The sequence below is a fragment of the Podarcis filfolensis genome (assembly GCF_964270895.1).
Source record: "Podarcis filfolensis genome assembly, chromosome: Z".
Taxonomy (NCBI): Eukaryota; Metazoa; Chordata; class Lepidosauria; order Squamata; family Lacertidae; genus Podarcis; species Podarcis filfolensis.
The window spans coordinates 47186373-47202107 of record NC_139617.1 but is presented as its reverse complement, the minus strand read 5'-3'; the positions used below and the strand labels follow the sequence as shown (position 1 = coordinate 47202107).

Below are 15735 nucleotides of genomic sequence, written 5' to 3'. Positions count from 1 at the left end.
CCTCATGAGAAGAATGTGTCCTTTTATTTAAAATGCACCTCTGGGTTATTTGTGGGGCATAGGAATTCGTTCATTTTTCTTTTCTTTTCAAAATACAGTCTGGCCCCCCACAAGGTCTGAGGGACAGTGGACCAGCCCCCTGCTGAAAGTTTGCTGACCCCTGGCTCAGAGGCTTGGTTAGCTCTCTAGAAACCACACCTCCAATTCTGCTACAGAAAGGGGGCGGGGAGAATTACACACTCAGCTTACTAGTTTCCACTGCTGAAACCACAGGTTAAAACACCCGCTGAATTATTCACTCAGATCTTTCTCAGATACCAAGTATCTGGGCATCAAGTATTCTCAAACGTAACCCAAACCTTGCAGTTGACCAGGAAATTTCAGAGGACTGTCAGTGCTCAGACAACTCTTTATTACAGAAGGTAATGTGATTATCAATTGCATAACCCCTGAATAATCAACTCCATAAAGAGGAGAGCTCCTGTTTTTAAAAAAGAAAAGGCCATAAGAACATGCATATTTATGCGCACACATACATAGAAAGAGGGAGATAAAACAAAAACAAATGCAATTTTAAAATAAATAGGATATTAGTCATATTCTGACCATCACTCCCGCACCAAAGGAACTGCGGCTCTGTAGGATAAAACATACTTTTATACATATGAATCAGAAAATGCAACTTCCCTTTCATTTTATTAGTGTTGGCACCAGCTTACCCGCAGGCAGCTGCTAAATAATCAGCATTCCTCAAAACACCCCCATTGATTTTTAACTGATTGGAAGGTCAGTGGTTCTGAGGATCTGAAAAGGAACACACTCCGAGCCTTACATGGAGTTTCGCATCAGCCACTGAAGCTGTGCTGCAGCACTTTTCCTGCACTGACCTCTGGGCTAACACAGTCACCTCCCCAGAGAATCTCAAAGGACATTATCTCTTATCTCTTCAAAAATGATAAATAGGAACTTGGCTTGTACAGTCGTACCCCAGAAGTCAAACAAAATCCGTTCCATAAGTCTGTTTGACTTCGACAACCAAGGCGCAGGTTCTGATTGGCTGCAGGAGCTTCCTGCACTCAACTGAAAGCTGTGGGAGCTGTTTGATTTCCAAAGAATGTTTGCAAACCGGAACACTCACTTCTGGGTTTGTGGCATTCGGGAGCCAAAACGTTCAAGTTGCAAGGCGTTCGGGATCCAAGGCACGACTATACTACAGAATAGTTAGGACTGTGCCATCCTGACTTTATTGGACTCCAAATCTCTTGAGACCCAACCAACATGGCCAACGATGATGGGAGTTGGGAGTCCAGCAACATCTGGAGGGAATGCCTGCATGGAGCAGGTATAGAGGTTCTCAACCTGTGGGTCCCTAGATGTTGTTGAACTACAACTCCCTTCATCCCTGAGCTCTGGCCTTGCTAGCTAGGGGTGATGGGAGTTGTAGTTCAACAACATCTGGGGACCCTCAGGTTGAGAAAGGCTGACTTATCACATGCTTCAACAGCCAATGCTATTTTATTTTATTATTTAATAAAATTTATACACAACTTGTTTGTTTTTAAAAATAAAAACCTTAAAGCCGTTCACAAAAAGATAAAACCATAAAATTGAAGGGGAGGGGAAATTCAATACATCAAAACATACAAAAAGTTAAAATACTCAAACAAATTATATTTCACACCACGCTTTCGAGGCATCTAGGTAGGCTTGTCTAAACAATAACGTTTTTAGCAGGTGCGGAAAAGACTACAGTGAAGCAGCCTGATTGATATCAATAGGCAGGGAGCCGCAAAGTATAGGTGCTGCCACAATGAACAATCAAAGTTCTTACAAGTGTGTAATAAGCATCATGGGGCACCTGCAGTAGTGCCAATTCTGCCAATTGAAAGTTGAGTGGGCACATGAGTGGGGTAGGGAGAGATTGTAGCTGTTACAAATGATTTAAAAAATGGTTTTAGATGTACAGGTTTGCAGCTTCAGACTTGGGAGGGGAGACGTAAAACTATGTGAGCCAATATGGTGGCTGGTTGGGCAAGAGGTGTTAAAACAACTTCTGGATGGAGAGCTGGATGGACAAAAGGCCAACCCGCCGCAGAACATTCTGGCGGGTGGGTGAAGCCTGGCAAATGACTCAAGGTGACTGAACCTCCAAGCCAGAGACGCCATAGAAGAATTGGGAGTGAATGCTAATTCAAAGCTTTGTTAAGAGACAGCATGACGTAGTGGTTAGTGTGTCAGACCAGGACCTGGGTGACCTTGGGCCAGCCACTTATTCTCAAGCTAACCTGTATCTTGCATGATTGTTGTGAGATGAAATGAGAACTACATACACCACCTTGAGCTCCTTGGAGGAAAGATGGTATACAAAAGCAACAAACAAATAACTGAATTTAGCACCCTCTTTTGTCACCATGCAGCAGAACTTTAGGAAGAATTCAAGCTGCAGCTACAAAGGAAATTCATCTTGGCCTCTAAGTGTTATTTATACAAAATACACTTTACTTAATGCCACCAATCTAAGCAATACATGTTACTAGACATCATTTCATATCCGTAATAATTTTGCTATGTACACTTCAACACAACTTTCTAAATAAATTCATAAACATTTATCTGAGTGTTTATGGTTTTCTAATTCATGTAATTGTTTAAACTGGAGCACATGGCACGCAACAAAGACCTCTCTCAGTGCAACCATGTTAAACTGTTTAAAGATGAAAATCTTCCTGACATGAGCTCAAGTGATTGTGGATGCAGGGAAGGTGGACGTGGTTGGCTCCAAACAGCCGGGGAAGGCCAATTCCGCCCGTGCGCCAGAGGTTCCTCATGGCTGTGTTAAGAGTGTGAAACTGGGAGGGGTTTTGGGTATCCAAAGGCTGTACAATTATACTTTGTCTTGTTTTTTCTTGTTTTTTCATATATTTTGCTTTGTTACTTATATTAAAATGGGGAACTCGTGAAAGGGAATTGGGGTCGACCTTAGAAAAGATATTAAGAATAAGTATTGATGTATAAAGATTGAGGTTTATGTTAAAATTGGTTAATCAAAAGGATTTAAATATAATAGGGTAAAATTTGGGGATAGGAACTTGCTGAATTAAAAAAAAAAATTGAAGTGGAATACAAGAAGGGGAGATGTGGGGAAGTCATGGAAATATGTTACTGAAAGAAAGGATAGTAATTATAAGTGTGTGTTTCTCTTTGCTTTTCTTTTTGTCTTTGTTTTCTTTATATTTTCTGAAAATTTCAATAAATATTATTTTTTTAAAAAAGAGTGTGAAACTGGGACCAGGGTGTAGCATCATGTGTAGCATTTTTCTGGGGAGTGTGGTGCCCTCCCCAAGCCAGCCCTGTGCTGCTTTGCAAGGCTGGGGTCATTCCAGCCTCACAAAGTGGCTCAGGACTGGTGTCTCCTTGGAGGCAGCAAGGGCTGGACTGGTGCATGCCGGGCTCCGATTGTCACTGCCAGGGAGATAGAGATTCAAATCCCCTGTTCAGCCACAAGGCTTACTGAGTTAACCTTGAACCTCATAAGAACCTAAGAAGAGCCTGCTGGATCAGGCCAATGTCCCCCGCCCCTGCATTTTATTTATTTATTAACGTTCTTATGTTACATATGCATACATTGTCATATTACATTACAGTGGTACCTCTGGATGCGAATGGGATCCATTCCAGAGCTCTGTTCGCATCCTGAAGCGAATGCAACCCGCGTCCGTGCGTCTGTGGGTCACATGCGCAAGCTGCGAAACCCGGAAGTAACGCGCTCCGTTACTTCCAGGTCGCCGCGGAGCGCAACCCAAAAAGGCTTAACCTGAAGTGACTTCAACCCAAGGTATGACTGTACAGGGCTTATTATACTATAATTTCTAACATGTATACAAAGTTTATATACAAAATTTATATATCTAAAGAAAGAAACAAAGAAAAAACAAAGACAAAAAGCTATTCCAAAATCATACATGTACCAACACTACGGACTTCCTGTCAATCCCGTTGTATATTCCTTTTTGTTACAAATGAATGTACTCCTATTATTGTATATTTCTTTACATTTCATCTATTACATTCCCGTATCAATATGTACCCTTGGTCTTATTTCTCAACACAGTCTCTCTCCAATGTCAATCAAATGCTAGCATAGATAGCGAACCTTTACTGTATTTTTGAACATATATCTTATATCTATCCCAGGCCAATGGCCCTCCTAGCACAATATCCTCCTCTCACAGCGGCCAACCAGGTGCCTATAGGAAACCCACCACCTCTCTCAGTACAGGAACAAATCCCAGAGAACTCAATGGGACTTACTTTTGGGACAAGATGCACAGAATTGCGCTGTCAACTACTAAACCAGAGATGAGGAACATGTGGCACTCCCAACTGTTCCTGGACTGCGACTGCCAATATCCCCAACCACTGGCCATGCTGGCTGCTGAGTCCAGCTACATTTGGAGGGAGATAGGTTTCCTCTCCCTACTCTGAACCTACCTCAAGAATAAAATGGGGTAGGGGAGGAAACCACACTTGCATGCCTGAGCACCTTAAAGCAGTGGCTCTCAAAGGGTGTGCCACATTGGCGTAGCAGGAGAGGGTGGCAAACGTGGCAGGAAGATTCAAGGATAACCAAAGAAACATTTAAACACTTCAGTCAAGTATCAGTATCAGCATAGCATAGCATAATTTTTTTTTGTGTGTGTGGATATACAACCATAAACTCCACATATCTCTTCAAGAACACTGGCTACTCTTCTACAGATCTCCTTGATATATTGTTGTGAACAAATATGAAAGATGAAAAAATAGAAAGGCTTCTTTGTGTTAAAGAGGAGATGAGTCTCTCTCAAATTAAAGGTAAAGGTAAAGGTAAAGGTAAAGGTAAAGGGACCCCTGACCATTAGGTCCAGTCGTGGCCGACTCTGGGGTTGCGGCGCTCATCTCGCTTTATTGGTCGAGGGAGCCGGCGTACAGCTTCCAGGTCATGAAGCCAGCATGACTAAGCCACTTCTGGCGAACCAGAGCAGCACACGGAAATGCCATTTACCTTCCCGCCAGAGTGGTACCTATTTATCTACTTGCACTTGACGTGCTTTCGAACTGCTAGGATGGCAGGAGCAGGGACCGAGCAATGGGAGCTCACCCCGTTGCAGAGATTCAAACCGCCAACCTTCTGATCGGCAAGTCCTAGGCTCTGTGGTATAACTCACAACGCCACCCGCGTCCCTTTCTCAAATTAGACCTAGTCTAAATGGGATTACCTGGCAAAAGCAAGCTCACACCTCTCACTGAGTCTGTAGACATGCTTAATATTTACCTAACCTCCCAGCAGGTGAGTTGCTGCTGCTTATCAAGAGCAGGTGGGGAAAGTGGTTGGGAGGTCAGCACAGTGCAAACATAGCAATGGGAACAATCCAGCCATCCTACCGGTGTATTTGCATCTTGGTGCCCTCCCCACCACTGCCTCACTCTTCCCTGTCCCCAATAAACAGAAGTTACTCACCTGCTGGGAGATCAAGGAAGAACCTCCTCAAAACAGTCACTACCTCTTGCCCATTACTGAACGCAATCAGTTCATTCCCTCTACAGTGGACCCTCCGGATATGAATTAAATTCATTCCGGGGGTCCATACTTAACCCGAAAAGTCCATAACTGTAAGCGCCGCTTCTGTGCATGCGCACGGTGTGCAGAGTGCTTCTGCGCATGCGTGCGACGGGTTTGCTGAGTTCACAATCTGAAAGTTACGTATCCAGAGCGGTACATAACTCCACTGTATTTCCAATACAGGTAGGTAGCTGCGTTGGTCTGCCGTAGAGGTAAAGGGACCCCTGACTGTTAGGTCCAGTCGTGGACGACTCTGGGGTTGCAGCGCTCATCTCGCTTTACTAGCCAAGGGAGCCGGTGTCCAGCTTCTGGGTTTATCTACTTGCACTTTGACGTTCTTTCGAACTGCTAGGTTGGCAGGAGCAGGGGCCGAGCAACGGGAGCTCACCCCGTTGTGCAGATTCGAACCGCCGACCTTCTGATCGGCAAGCCCTAGGCTCTGTGGTGTAACCCACAGTGCCACCCACGTCCCTTGTTGGTCTGCTGTAGTTGAAACAAAATTTTAAAAACTCCTTCCAGTAGCACCTTTGAGACCAACTAAGTTAGTTATTGGTATTAGCTTTCGTGTGCATGCACACTTCTTCAGATACCAAAAGAAGATATCTGAAGTGTGCATGCACACGAAAGCTCATACCAATAACAAACTTAGTTGGTCTCTAAGGTGCTACTGGAAGCAGTTTTTTTTTTAATTTGTATTTCCAATGTTCAGGTGCTGAGTGCCATTACTTATGTATCCGGAACAGCACCCACCACCGACAACAGGGAGGCACCAGCAGCTTTGTGGGGAACCCCAATATTTGTGAAAGAACAAAGAACATTTGGGTGGCTGATGAAAACTGAGCACGCTCGGCAGCAGCAAAATGCAGACAAGCTATTGAAAGGAGTGGTTGGGGTGGTGAGACGTGGAATAGAGTGGCTGGAACAATGGCCATTTTGCTGCAGGTCCTACCTGGGTAATTTTAATGTCTTAAACTGCCTTGGGAGTCACTGCCCACCCCCAAATAACAGCGATACCCAAGTAAATAAAAACCATCAAGTGTGACAGTTTCCCAAGTATCCCAGCATGCATTGCTCAGCCTCTTCTGCATCAATCCTGCAGGGTTCCCAACCCAAAGCAGAGGACAAGTGCTATACCTTGCATCTGCTGGATGAGCAGGGCCCGCTGGAGCATGGGGTTGGCGTTGAGGAGCGAGGCTTGACTAGTAGCTCGCAGGTTCAACATCTGCTGCTGCTGCTGCTGCGATGGTATCACACACCTGGGAAGGAAGGAAGGTGGAATCAGATCAGCAGAAATCCCAGGACAGAAAGCGGCTTGCAAGAAACCTAAGGCAACATTAGGCAACTACTTAAGATGTTTTTGCCCAAAAACAATTGCCTTGAAGTGTGACCCAGCCAACTTATGGAATGTTAACTGTACAAATATTGTTAATGAACACGTTTTTGGTACTATGTGTTGCATCCAGTTAAGTTGTACTCAAGGTAGACACGCTGAAATGGATAGAACTAAGTTAGTTATGCCCATTATAGTCTTGGGTCTACTCTAAGCAGGACTGGCACTGGATACAACCTTCTATGTGTGCATCTGCCCTAAGTAATGAAAAGGGTATCCAGGAGCTCTCTCACAACCTTTGCATCGTTTTGGAAGCACCACTGACACTGTTTTAAACAGCCTTTCAATGGCAGGATTAAACAGGTTCAGAATAATTTCATTCAACAAAGTATAAGGAAACTGGATTCAGAGGGTGCCTGACAGATGCTGGAAGGCTTGGTTTTGGTTATTATTATTTTACTATTTTTTCCCTCCTTGAAAAAAGAGGGCACCCCATAGGACATTATATACCCCTTTTAAAAGGCAGCTTCCAATGTTACCAAGGAGCATGTGGATAGATTTGGGTGGGGTGGGGTGGGGTGGGGGTGAGGCGAGAGACTCTACTTTAGGAGAAACACATCTGGAAACAGCTCAGGTACTTGGCACTAGTTGAACAACTCCTTTGGTTGCCATATGGCACAGGCAGGTGGACTTCTGGCTAGCTGGATCTATTTCGTTTTCTATTAAGAGTCCAAAAGCTCCAGAACCCGGTAAGAAAGGAATGCGGTAAAATTAATGAATAAGGTGCCTCTGAGCACATTATCAGTCTAGGAATTTGTTTTGCGTTCCAGAACTGAACTGACTCTCAACAGCCCTTTCACTCATGTCCATGCTTAGCTACCCCAAGTTTTCTTCAATTCGGCACCCAAATTATATCACTATTATGTACATGGTGAAACCATGTTGTCAAGTGTGAGTGTGAGTGAATATGTGTAAGAAATATGCCTGTCTGCAAGTTTAGGGACAAACTTATCAATTTTGCAGGACTACAGCTCATGCCAAAACCTTTGCTTAGGAAGAGGGAGCAGTGTTTTTATATTTTATAGGGGTATATTTAAACAGGCGGATGTGTGCGCAACATTATTATGGGACAGTGTTGACATGGAGATGCTTAAGAAGGCAAGTCCACACACAGTCCATGTACCTAGAAAGACTTTCAAAATACAAACACTTGGGTGGTCCTAATTCCTTTCAGAACCTGTTCTTACCTACAAGGGACATTTTTTCATCCTAATTTTCCAAAAGCTGCCATTCAATATCAAGATGTGGCCGAGGAGACTCCGTGAAATTAGTGAGACCTGCACACCAACAAAACACTTGACAAACAACAACATAGCTTGGCTCTTGCACAGGAGAGCTCCCCCGTGGATTGTGTCCTAGAACTGTTAACAGTATCCCAGCCAACCCTTTTCAGTTGGGTCGTGGGAGGGTTTGTTTTTATGTGGAGTAAAGAACAAGCTGCTTTGTTTGCAGGTGGGGAGCTGAACCAGGAGGGGGCTTACGGTAGAAGAAGCTTGGAATATTGGAAGAAGAATATTGGAAATATTCTTCCTTACGGTGTGTGTGGTGGGGTTGGAGGGTGACGAAATAGCTAAATACATTTTTTGCACCATGAACACTGCTAGGCCACAGGTAATTATGCATGTGCAGATTCTTGGACCTCAGCAATATATGCCAGCAGGAGTTGTGAGATCTGGCACCAAATCTAAAAATATGTTATTATACAAAGCAAGCACGCAAACATACACACAAACACACACAATCTTCGTGCATGTGCTGGAGCTTGAGTCCATACAAAAATTGTTAGGCCCGCTCACATAGCTGGGAGCAAGTCCCATGGAGTGCAATGGGGCTTACTTCTGAGTAGGTCCACTGTAGCCTTAGTCCCTGAAGTGCAGCAAGGCTCGCTTGAGGATACAGTTTAAATACATATGTACTGTATTTACATTTAAAACACATGTTAAAGGGGCCAGATCTGAAATGCAACTGAATTTCGAGGCAGGAACGCTTCAGGAGCAAGGTGCAAAGCAGATGCAGTCACGCCAGCAAAAACTGCGCGGAGGGCGGAGGAGGTTTGCAAGGGAAGAAGGGGTGTGGAGCAGGCGCCTTTCCCTTGGAGCCAGGCCCACGATCCCCGGCCTCGGGTAGAGGGTCTTACCGGCTTGCTTGCTGCTGCTGAGGCTGGTGCTGAGGCTGGTGCTGAAGGAGGTGCTGGAGCTGCAACAGTTGTTGCTGGAGCTGCTGCTGTTGCTGGTTGAACATGGCTGGGGGTGGGGTTAAAAAAAAAGCGGCCCCCCAGCTCCGAGACCCCGGGGCAAAACCGGAGCAGGAGGCTCCCGTTCGAGTATGGGAGCGGAGCTAAACGTGCTGCTCTGCAGCGGGAGACCCATTCATTGCTTTGGAACCGGCGGCTCGCGTGCGGGTGCGTGGGTTTCCACCATCGCGATCACGGGACACCTTGTGGGTGTGTTTGGGGTGGGGGGCGGGGAGGTGTCCCCACCCCTTGCACGTACCGGAGAGCAGAGATGGTAACCACGCACGCGCTCCAGCGCATCCTTTCGCAAATGCAAAAGGCTTCAGTGCCGTACTTATTTATTTTTCCTGTAACAGTTAACGTTCTGAAATATGCAAGAGAGATTTAAAAAAAAAGAAATAAAAGTTTATTTCTTGCATCCTTTTGCAAACGGGGTGGGGATGGGCGGTGAGGAGGGGGCGGTTGCGGCGGCGGCGGCAGCAGCTTTGTTTTCTTCCTAAAGTGAATATTCTGAAATGCGCATGGAAAATTAAACAAAATTCAATAGCAGAAAAAAATATTAAATGTAAGACATAATCATACATGTCTGCACTCTGAAGTAGCTTTTTAACAAACAGGCAGTTAAATGTTGCTGGGTAGTTCTTCCTTTTTTCATCAGCAGAGGAACATAGGAGGGTGGTTTGGAGTGAGCCATAGCATTGGTACATCTAGCTCACAGCTCTGACAGGCAGCAGTGGTACATCCTGCCTGCACTGACTGGCAGCAGTTTTAATATGGGAGTTTTCCCAGAGCTTTCTGCAAATACCATCTATTGTATGCAAGGCAGGTGAGGTACTACTGATTGGTTCCAACCATTTTTATTTCATTTTATTAACGGGTTTTGTGTTTGCAGGGTCTTTAAAAATAAAATAAAATATAAATCATTTGGTCTCCTTCGATTGTGAGTCCCTTTGGGAGAGAACCATTAGCATTTAGAAAAACTATTGTTAAGCTGCTCTTCATGGGACACAAAACAGAATGTAGTTTATCTCTGTGCCATCCATCCAGCAGATTCTGTGGTGGCATCCTAAAAGCATGAAAATTAATCTAATAAAATCTAATTTAATAAAAGACAACACCCACCAAAACAAAATTACCGACCACAAGGCAATAAAATAATATAAAAGTTTTTTTATTGAAACTTTTCAACATACAATAAAAAACTAATCTAAATAAAAGAATGAAACAAAAGAAAAGAAAAGAAAGAAAGAAAGAAAGAAAATGCAAAGCCCTCTATCAAAGGTACAGTGGTACCTCTGGTTGCGAATGGGATCTGTTGTGGAGGCCCGTTCGCAACCTGAAAAGAATGCAACCCACATCTGCGCGTACGCTGGTTGCAATTCACCGCTTCTGCGCATGCGTGTGACGTCATTTTGCGCATCTGCACATGCGTGAGTGGTGAAACCCAGAAGTAACCCTTTCTGGTACTTCCGGGTCACTGTGGGATGCAACCTGAAAACGTGCAACCTGAAGCAAACGTAATCTGGGATATGACTGGAGTTCTTAATCCTTGTCTCACACAAAAGAGGGTGGGTGGGCCCAGTGGCGGAGCAAGCCAATCGAGCATCTGGGGCAGCGTCCATTCCCTGCGCCCAGGGGCGGGGCCAGCTGCCTGTGGGGTGGAGCCAGCAGGAGCAGGACCTCCAAGGAATCTGCCTACCTCCTCCCACTCAGCCGCCCTACAGCTGGGGGGGAGGCAGGGGGGAGGCAGCGGGTGGACCATTTGGGGCAGCGTGGAGCCTGCGCGCATAAGCCACCATGTCTCTCCCAGGAAAGACATGTGGCTTGGGCACGCTGTGGGCCCCGCAGTGAGTGCTGCCCAGCATTTTGTCACCCCCTCAGGGCCGTCCGCCCCTGGGTGCGCCCTCCCAGTTTTCATCTGGGAGCTTCACTTTTTCCTCTCAGCCTCCCACCCTGAGAGTTCTTCCCTGTCTCTCACACAGGGTCCTTCATCAGCCATCCTGTTAATTAATGCCTCTTCTTACTTCAGCAGTCAATTTGCATTCTGGGTGATAATTAGTTGGCACACTAAGTCGTAATTCAAAGTACAGTGGTACCTCTGGTTGCGAACGGGATCCGTTGTGGAGGCCTGTTCGCAACCAGAAAAGAACGCAACCCGCGTCTGTGCATGCGTGGGTCATGATTCGCCGCTTCTGCGCATGCGCATGACGTCATTTTGTGCGTCTGCGCATGCGCAAGTGGCGAAACCCAAAAGTAGCCCTTTCCGGTACTTCTGGGTCACCGCGGGACACAACCTGAAAACGCTCAACCTGAAGCAAACGTAACATAAGGTATGACTAGTTAAAAGGGGGTTTAGCTGATTTGATGTCATGATAGCTAACTTTCAAGGCTATTTTGTGGTGATGGTTCTTTGCTCCAAGTTGTCCCCCTACATCCATATGATGGGTTGCGTACAAGATACATCATATGGGGACTTCCGGAGAGGAAAAATGGCGGGCGCCACAGCAGGGAGCAGCAAGCAGCTCCTGAAGCCAGACAGAGCCAACTGCACTGCCAGGCTGGCTCCGGGTTGCTGAGGCTGCTGCTGCCATGTTTCCTGGGAACAGATTTGCGGATCTAGGGACATTTTGGGGACGGAATTTGTCTGGGGGCAGATTTGCAAATCTAGGGACTGTCCCCAGGAACCCTACCTCAGGTGCCAAAATGCCTTGGGCCGGCTCTGACTTTGGGCAGAAGTCCCGGGCCTCACTCATCAGGATGAATAAGAGAGTTCTCAAAGAGAGCAGTTGGTCTTTGCAATACGATGTGCAATAAAATGTGGCTTAAGGTAATACACATTATCTGCAATAAGGTAATACACATTATCTGCAAGACCATTCACTATAAAATCTAAAATTGTGCTAAGTGATGGTCGGTTCCTTCCTTCAGACTAATTTATGGAGTTCAGGGCATCATCACCAACTTATTCGTATGCTGCCTTTCCATGCTAAAAGCGGCTTCCAACATAATATTTGCATAATTACAAACATAATGGAAGTAGTCATAAATAACAAAAGATCAAAAAGTACACAACCAGATCAAACAATTCCCACAAAAGTCATAATATGATCCAAAGAAATCCCGAACAATACCTCAGCCCAAGGGTCTGTTCATCAGGCCTAGCTTTCACCTATTTATTTCTTAAAATTTATACATTGCTGGGTTGTAAAAACCTCAGAGTGGGTTTACAAAAACATGAAAGAAAATTCACAGCTGTACAAAAGTTTAGAATACTAAAATGGATTAAAATTACCTCAACTTTAGAAGCATTTGGGTAGGCTTGTCTAAAAAGAATGCTTTTAGCAGGCATTGAAAAGAGTAAAGTAAAGGCACCTGCTTGATCTCATGAGGCAGGGAGTTCCAAAGGGTAGATGCTGCCACACTAAGCAGTGAAATTCTTACAAATGTGGAGTGGGCATTACGTGGCACCTGCACTAGAGCAAATTCCAGCAATCAAAGCGGTCAAGAGGGCTTACATGTGGGGTAAGGTGATCTCATAAGTAAGCTAGTCCCAAGGTTGTTAATGGCTGGAGTCAGTCAGGGCCCACCTAAGGCGATTGTTTAATGGTAGGGCCAGCCCTGCACATACAAGAGTGGTGTTTCAATATGATTTCCATCATTTTGCAAAGACTAACTCTGGCTGGTGGGCTGTTTTCTGACTCAGCCTGTCTGTCTGTTTAGCTCAGAAACTCTAAACTAAAACACCCAGGGAAATGTGACTGTGGGCGTGTGGAGGGAACGAGGCCTGCATCATCTCTAATGGAGGAACCAGGTTGGTGGTATTTGCATCTTACTTTACAGGGAACAAGGAGGCCCTCTCTCCCCTGGGATTTCCTTTTTCACACCTTTGAATTAAGGGCAGCTTCTTGTGTTTTAAACACCTTCCCTGCCCATCAGTCTGGAACATGGGTAGGCAAACAAAGGCCGGGGGGCCGGATCCGGCCCAATCGCCTTCTATAATAATAATAATAATAATAATAATAATAATTTAGACCCTGCCCATCTGGCTGAGTTTCCCCAGCCACTTTGGGCGGCTTCCAATCAAGTGTTAAAAACAATACAGCATTAAATATTAAAAACTTCCCTAAACAGGGCTGCCTTCTCAATCCGGCCCATGGACAGTCTGGGAATCCGTGTGTTTTAACATGAGTAGAATGTGTCCTTTTATTTAAAATACACCTCTGGGTTATTTGTGGGGCTTGCCTGGTGTTTTTACATGAGCAGAATGTGTCCTTTTATTTAAAATGCATCTCTGGGTTATTTGTGAGGCGTAGGAATTTGTTCATTCCCCTCCCCCCCTTCAAAATCTAGTCTGGTCCCCACAAGGTCTGAGGGACAGTGGGAAAAGTTTGCTGACCCCTGGTCTGGAATCTCACCCTATTACTGATCATCTGTCTGCAAACCAATAGGCCTTTTTATGCACCTACATCTGAGCAGGGTTATCAGTGGGGTGAGGGACCACATGTTCAGGGTGGGGACCGCAGGAGTACAGTATAATAAATGGCTAAAGCATGATGTGTTGAAGAGAGACCAGATGGTAACCAGAGCTTTGTGGGTTTTTTTGGAATAATTTGGAATGAACCCTAAGTACCTACTGCAGATGGTAATTTCCATGAGGGGAAGGGAACCATCAGGAATCATGGGATGCTTGTTGCTGGCATAAGAAAGGCACACAATCTGATCTCCTTACTGCCAGCAGACCAGCCCCAAACCTTTAGGAAGTGTGTGCAACTGAGCTGTACAAAGTGTTCCCTCTAAAAGGAAGAGTTAACATGCCATAATAGCCTGAAATCTTGACATAGTTTTCCATCATTTTACCAGCACCTGCCCCCAGAGAAATATTGATATGGCTTCTATCAGCAATAAGCTTATTTTACGTTAAAAACAAACAAAAAAAAGGCTTTAATTGCAATTGCACAATATGCAGTGACAACATATGTTTTACTTAGCAAAAAGTTAAAGCAGATTAAAGGTATTTTTGGAGTGTCATGATTCGGGTGGAATTCAGTCACCTAACGGGAAATTTAGGTTGTTTTGTTTGTTTGTTGCATTTCCATCCTACCTTTTTCTCCAGGGATCTCATTGTGGCATACATGGTCCTAAAAAGGTAAAGGTAAAGGGACCCCTGACCATTAGGTCCAGTCGTGGCCGACTCTGGGGTTGCGGCGCTCATCTCGCTTTATTGGCCGAGGGAGCCGGCGTACAGCTTCCGGGTCATGTGGTCGGCATGACTAAGGTGCTTCTGGCGAACCAGAGCAGCGCACGGAAACGCCGTTTACCTTCCCGCCGGAGCAGTACCTATTTATCTACTTGCACTTGACGTACTTTCGAACTGCTAGGTTGGCAGGAGCAGGGACCAAGCAACGGGACCTCACCCCTTCGCGGGGATTCGAACCGCCGACCTTCTGATCGGCAAGTCCTAGGCTCTGTGGTTTAACCCACAGTGCCACCCGCATCCCTTCTCCTCATTTAATCCCCACAACAACCCTGTGAGGTAGGTTAGGCTGAGAGGTAGCAACCGGCCCAAGGTCACCTGATGAGCTTTATGGGCATTGTGCAATTATATTTTTGCATTTTATTTATTTATTGGTTTTCACATATTACATTACAATACAGATGTACCAAAACCAACACCATTTCCTCCTCCCCATCTCCCCATACATTTACTTTTCTATTTCCTCAATCCGTCATATTCTTTTCTCCTTCCTCCCACTTCCCTCCGCCCCCACTCAATTTCCTCCACATTATACAATTTACAATAATCTTTGCATTCTACAATCATCTATATATTCTCAAATCATCTATATATTCTTATTATCTTTCCTTACTATTTTTTCTACCATCCAGTACTTCACATTTGAATCTAGGCATATTAGCGTATCTTTTTTTGAGCAATATTTTGCCAAATACTGTATTCCTCAAAACATTTCCATTCATTTTTTAATTTTTGATTTGACTGATTTCTTATTATAGCGGTTAATTTTGCCAAAATTAAATATTCCTTTAGTTTACAAATCCATTCCTCCTTTGTAGGTATAGTTTGTGACTTCTACTTGGCAGCAATCACTATTCTAGCAGCTGTACTTGCATATAGAATTTTTGTGTGTGAAATTATAGTTGATTGGGTGGTCTTGCACAATGAACCCACTCCCAACCACAGCCTGATGTTTTACAAAAAAAATGACAGAGAAATGTGCAGGAAAGTGCAGGATAACGATTTGATTTGACACAACTTGGTTTCACCTTCCTGTGAACAAATCAGAGTGAAAGCTCAGCATGTGGCTACCACAAGGGAAGACCCACAGCATCGGATTCATATTACTGTTTGACAGTGAAATGGACTCCCTCGGAAAGTGGTGGGCTCTCCTTCGTTGGAAAGGTTTTAAGCAAAGGTTGGATGGTCCTCCTCTGTCAGGGATTCTTCAGCTGTGATTCCTGCATTGCAGGGGGTTGGACTAGGTGCCCTTAGGG

General features: G+C 44.9%; 1 protein-coding gene across 1 annotated transcript in view; it reads right to left on the bottom strand.

Annotated features, from left to right (window-relative positions):
• The window catches only part of CIZ1 (CDKN1A interacting zinc finger protein 1), a 35057-nt gene extending 25479 nt beyond the window's left edge, over positions 1-9578 (bottom strand). The window contains exons 1-2 of the mRNA XM_083597311.1: positions 9130-9578; positions 6737-6858 (exon numbers count right to left, since the gene is read on the bottom strand). Coding sequence (XP_083453437.1) covers positions 6737-6858; positions 9130-9233 — 226 coding nt within the window. The 5' untranslated portion in view covers positions 9234-9578. The remainder of the gene's footprint in view (positions 1-6736; positions 6859-9129) is intronic.
• Between the last annotated feature and the right edge of the window lie 6157 nt (positions 9579-15735).